Source organism: Xiphophorus couchianus, chromosome 18 (assembly GCF_001444195.1).
Source record: "Xiphophorus couchianus chromosome 18, X_couchianus-1.0, whole genome shotgun sequence".
In the NCBI taxonomy this organism is placed as follows: Eukaryota; Metazoa; Chordata; class Actinopteri; order Cyprinodontiformes; family Poeciliidae; genus Xiphophorus; species Xiphophorus couchianus.
The window spans coordinates 890,555-896,554 of record NC_040245.1 but is presented as its reverse complement, the minus strand read 5'-3'; the positions used below and the strand labels follow the sequence as shown (position 1 = coordinate 896,554).

The 6,000-nt window shown below is 47.1% G+C and overlaps 1 protein-coding gene across 3 annotated transcripts in view; it reads left to right on the top strand.

Annotated features, from left to right (window-relative positions):
- The first annotated feature begins 1,277 nt into the window (after positions 1-1,277).
- Positions 1,278-6,000, top strand: part of LOC114161699 (estrogen-related receptor gamma-like) — a 56,993-nt gene continuing 52,270 nt past the window's right edge. Inside the window, exon 1 of one of the 3 annotated variants that reach the window (XM_028045200.1) lies at positions 1,278-1,674. In XM_028045200.1, coding sequence (XP_027901001.1) covers positions 1,478-1,674 — 197 coding nt within the window. In that variant the 5' untranslated portion in view covers positions 1,278-1,477. The remainder of the gene's footprint in view (positions 1,675-6,000) is intronic. The other 2 variants (XM_028045199.1, XM_028045198.1) reach the window with 2 other exon arrangements.

Sequence of the window (6,000 nt, the reverse complement as noted above, 5' to 3'; positions counted from 1 at the left end):
CTGTTTCCTGGACGTATTAAAACTGGTTACAGACTTTAAATCTACAGGAAGTGAGTTAAAAACGGCAGATTCTCTCAGACAGACTTTGAGGAAAAGTGGTTCTTAGAAAGAGAAAGTTATAATTTCCATCTGAAGCTGCTCTAGTAGATCTGCTGTTGCCCTGCAGTCTCTCTATGCAACTGCTTAATGGTGTAGGTGCATATCCATTTAAACACTTAAAAATCAATCAGGAGAGTCCAAAATGCCGAATTTAGCCAAAATGTGACGATGATGGAATCTGATTGGCTTTTGATATAAAACCTTCAAAGCCTGATTATAAGCAGACAGCAGCTCCAAAGGGAAAATGTGAGGATTATTGAGTTCAAAAACATCTCTGCACAGTGACGTGTTAAACAATTTCTAATCATTTTAAAACAGTTTATATTTGATCTAACAGTTTTCCTGATTTTATCAACATGGCTCCTAAAATTTAACTGAGCATCCAGAATTATTCCTAAATATTTTTCTTGTGATACTTGCTCAATAGGGTCTCCATTGATGTGGATATTCAAGGACTGTAATGATGTTTTCTTGATTGAAAAGCAAATGCACTTTGTTTTCTATGTATTGAGAGTTAAACAGGAATCCTTCAGCCATGATGATGATGATGATGATCTCTGCAGGCTGTTCTGAAGTTTCAACATCAGAAGCTCTGAGCGAAAAACGGAGAATTCGATCTCCAGTTCGCTAAATACTAACATGCAGCATCACTGCATTTCATCGCAGCATCACTGCATTTCACCGCAGCATCACTGCATTTCACCGCAGCATCACTGCATTTCACCGCAGCATCACTGCATTTCACCGCAGCATCACTGCATTTCACCGCAGCATCACTGCATTTCACCGCAGCATCACTGCATTTCACCGCAGCATCACTGGCGTCTCGACTCCGGATTGCTGTTTCCTCAGACTCGTTTCTCAGTTCCATGTTACACATGGAAATCATTTTCTATATTATTTTTATAGTGGTGACACATTAATCTCTTCCTGCTGCTACTCTTGGGGAAATATCAGAAATCAAACTTGTCAACTTGTTTTCTGTAAATTTAGTGTCTACTTTCAAATAATTAAAATAAAATGGCACACTTTATTTACTCTGCATTTCAAGACCTAAATTATTTATTTCTAGGTTTTCATTCCTTTAAAGTGAAAATCAACAACCAAAACACCAGCATGATGTAAGCTAATTAGAAATGATGCTAATAGCATTAGCTATGATAGTAGCTAGAAATGATAAAGAATCTGGTGCTGACATGTTAGTATGGGGGACCCCGAAAAGGCTTGGTCCGGCCCTGGTCCCTGGTTCAGTTTCCTCCGGCCCTGGAACGGTGCCCGGTCTGTGGAGACCTTCCCACCGCAGCGGTGACCCTGAACGCATCACCCGGAGGTGAATGAGGCCGGGCTCCGCGCTCAGCGCAGTCTGCGGGCTCTCATCATGCGGCTGGGGCTCCTGTGTCTGTGGACCGGCTGGATGCTCCGGAGCGCCGCGTCGCAGCCTCCTCAGCCGGAGGACGGAGGCGTGCGACCCGGCGAACAGCTGCAGACCGACCCGGGGGGAGTCCGGACCGGGTTCCGGAGCCAGAGCACCGGAGAACCGGCAGGTGGAGCCCGGAGGAGAGCAGCTCTGAGCGGGTGAGCAGCAGGAGGAACACCGCGGGCCGGAACTTGAAATCACAGAAACTCACTAAAATAAAACTTAGTGCTGGTTAAATGTTAATGTTAATCTTTAACTTTTCTTTATGTCTTTAAATATAAGACATCATCTGACTGACAGCAAATTATTCTCTGAACGCTTTTAATCTGTTTTATTTTTTAATATTTTCAATTAATCATTTTAATATCTGAGCTGATTATCGGTGATTTCTTTGCGTTTTTTGTTAAATGTTTGTGTTTTAAGCACAGGAGATGAATTCTTTATCATGGTTAGTGTTTATGTTATACATGTTTCCTGTATCCATAAAATGCAACATGAATTATACACAGAAGAGTTTTACAGTTCTTCTGAACTGGGTTCAGAACCAGAACCAGAACCAGCGGCCATCTGAAGGTTTGAGAAAACGGAGCAGAGACAGAAACAGAAGAAGTGATATGAAAAGTGAAACGTTAACATCAGGAGAGTGAGAGCGGTCAGGTGATGGCAGCATCATAACCAATCAGAACGCAGAGCAGGTGAGAGAAAAACAAAAGAAAAAAACATCATTCTGCTTTTTACTTCTCACTACTATGGCTTTGCTTCCTGCAAAAGGCTCAACAAGCAGATCTAGTCATCTGTTGGGTATTTTAAAACTATAAATATTTTATTTTGTTATTTTTTAGTTGAGTTCAGGTTTGAATGAGAATTCCAGGCAGCAGAAACTAAACCGAGACACATGAGCCTGAAGGACCAGAGGTAAAGCTGTGCTGGAACCGGGGAGGCAGCAGCTGCTTCCTGCTGAGCTTCAAACATTTCCTCCTTTAGTGTTCAGAGAGCAGAGGAGCTCCTGCTTCCTAACATTCAGACTCTCTGAGCCGCAGGGCAGAAACAGACATCAGGCACTCAGCTCCTTCATGAACCACGAGCAGAAAATGCCTTCCAGGCCCGTCATCCGGAAGAGAACCGGCAGAACCGCAGAGCTTGGAGTCTGAAGGTGAAACTGTCTGTGGTTCTGCGGTCACTGGGTCCAGTTCGAATCCAGTCAACGGGCCTCCTCCGCTTCAATACGACCAGTACGCCGTGAGTAATGACTAAATCCTCTGCTGAGGCCGGATCCAAACTCACCGAAACAACAACCTGAACCCAAAACAACAACATGGACACCACGCATTCAGGGACTGAACCGAAACCAGAACCTCTGAGCCAGAACCAGCAGAACCCATGAGAGGATCTGAAGAACAACACAGGATGGATGGATGATGGACAGATGGATGGATGAACAGATGGATGGATGGATTGATGGACGGATGGATAGATGGAGAGCAAACCCTTCAGTGTCCCTTACTGTAGTTGGGTTGTGATCCATCATTCATGAAGCTGAAGCTCAGTTGGCTCCTCAGCCAACAGGGGGCGCTGTTAGGACATGGAGGGAAGCATCCGGGCTGGATGTGTTTATTGTGACTGTTTGTCTACCACAGTGGTCCCCAAACTACGGCCCGCAGGCCAGATGCGGCCCGCCTCCACATTTCTTCCGGCCCCCTGAACAATACCAGAGTATTTTCATATATGTGCATTTTTATTTGATAAGTTGGACTTTTGCAATAAAATAAATGTTCCTTAGTAATGAACTTTATTTATTATTAACTACTTGTAGCGAAGGTTCTATGTTCAAAACTTGAGGCTGGTGGAATGTTACACTCGCCACTGTGTGTCGATCAGGACAAACTGAGGAGGGGATTTCCTATTTGTGAAGCTCTCTTTATTCGTGGTTACAACAGTAGTACAGGCTTGGAGTTGGAGATGTGTGGATATGGAGGTGAGGTGATGTGGTCTAAATCACAACAGAAATAAAGCCCACGTTAATTCACTGTACACATTATCACGTACAAGTTGCTGCAGTGACATCTACTGGCCACAAACTAACCACACGTATATCGAATGCTACAACCGATAGCTAACAGGCTAACCCACGTGGAGTTAGTAAAAGGTTGCATTAAACCGGCGACTCTTATGCATAAAACATCAACATGTAATACAGACGGAACTACTAAATTAACTGCCTTGATACATATAACAGCAATTACTTACAGTGAGTCAAGAACGCACATCGACCTCAACCGAAACGGTAAGCAGCAGCTGCGTGTCTCCACTCCCAGAGCTATAATGCTTCTGCAGCTGCTGAATGTGCAATAACGCACTCGCCACCGGGTGGCGCACCTCCCTCTCCCAGTCCAAAGTAATAAACACCCGAACCTTTGTAACAGCCGCCCCCAAATGTACGAAGTACATTTGTTACAAAACAAAGGAGACAAACTAAGTCTTCAATGATGAATCCTGATCGCTGGCTTCTTCAGGTGCCGCAGGAAGAACAACCATCCTTGCTACTGGTCGAGTATAGACTCTGTCCTTCACTTTAACATCCACCGACCTGATGCGGCCGTCAGCGCTGGGATGCACCTTAGTCACCCGTCCAACGGGCCACAAGGCTCTGGGAAGGTGCGGGTCCATGAGCATGACCACAGCATCCTCGTTCAGGTCAGCTTGAGTGGTCTGCCATTTCTGCCTAACCTGTAAATTGGGAAGGTATTCCCTGATGAATCTGGACCAGAACTGGTCTGCCAGCACCTGGGAGTGCCGCCAGCGACGCCTGCTGGGAAGTTCAGTTGCCGGGTACACAACCTGAGGCAGCGACCCATCCGGCCGCCCCATCAACAGATGATTTGGCGTCATAGGGTCAGGATCAGCGATACTGGAGGAAACATAGCCTAATGGCTTCGAGTTCAGAATGCCCTCCACTTCTATAAGAACTGTCCTCAGCACCTCCTCGGGCAATGGTTGAGCCCCGACGGTGGCATACAAAGCCATTTTCACGGAGCGTATTTCTCTCTCTCACACTCCACCAAAGTGAGATGCACCAGGGGGATTAAACTTGAAAGCGATCCTTTGCTTGGCGAGGGATTGCTGCAGGTCCGAAGACATCTTTGTCATGGCCTGTTGTAGCTCTCGTTCCGCTCCACGGAAGTTAGTTCCTTGATCTGAGAGAATTTCCGCCGGCGTACCCCGACGGGGTATAAATCTCCTTAAGGCCATAAGAAAGGAGTCAACATCAAGGTGGGTAAGTACATCAAGATGGACTGCCCTGGTAGTCAAACACTTGAAGATTATGCCCCATTGTTTCTCGTTGCGCCTCCCGATTCTGACCTGAAATGGTCCGAAGCAGTCTGTGCCTGTGGAGTAGAACGCAGGCTTGAAGAGGCGTAGACGCGCAATTGGCAGGTCGGCCATCTGAGGAACCGTAGGCTTGGCCTTCCATCGTCTGCAGTCAGAGCAGCTGGACTGATGACGTCGAACCGCTTCTCTTCCTCGTAATATCCAGAAGTTCCGACGAATGTCAGCGAACAATCGTTCGGGACCGGGGTGGCACAAACGACGATCGTAGTCCTGTATTAGCAGTCTGGTGAACGGGTGGTTCGGATCCAGAACAATGGGGTGAACCGCTCCTAGCTCAAGATCCGTCGCATACCTCAATCGGCCACCTACTCGGATTTCTCCTGCTTCATCCAACTGGGGTGCCAAGGCACGCAACCTGCTGTTGATGGCAACCGGCTTGCCTAAACTAAGAAGCCTAATCTCTTCGGGAAAGCTGTCGTGCTGTATCTTATTGATAAGGTGTCTTTCCGCCTTGCGATAATTTTCCGCACTCAAATTTCCATCTGTCCCCTCTGCATCCTGCAGGGTCTGTGCTGTTGACTCGAGCAACTCCTGCCAGTCCTTGTAGGCTTCAGATTCTGAGTTCGGACAGGTAGACATCAAAGTCACACCACAAAAGGCTGACTTCCGAAGTTCTATGGGTTCCTCTTCGAGTGGGGTTGCTGGTGGCGTGGGCCAGTAGTCTGGAGTCTGAAGTAAAAAGGGGGGTCCTCTTGTCCATCTGTTCAGCTCAGACAACTCCTGCAAGGTCTTACCCCGGGTAATGTCATCAGCTGGATTGCTGGCTGAATCTACATAACGCCAGGACTGTGAGTCTGTTAAATCTTGAATCTCCGTCACTCGGGTTCCCACGAATACTTTATAGCGACATGAGTCCGAAAGTATCCATCTCAACACTGTGGTGGAATCTGTCCACAAGGTGGTAGTGTCAATCTTCAGGGTGAGCTCTGCGCTCAACAGCTTGGCTAGCTGGGCTCCTGTTAAGGCTGCAGAAAGCTCCAACCGAGGTATGGACAGCTGTCGCCTGGGGGCTACCCGTGAGCGAGCGAGGAGGAAGGCTAGGTGTATTTGTCCCTGACTATCCTCAGACCTGAGGTACGCCACGGACCCATAAA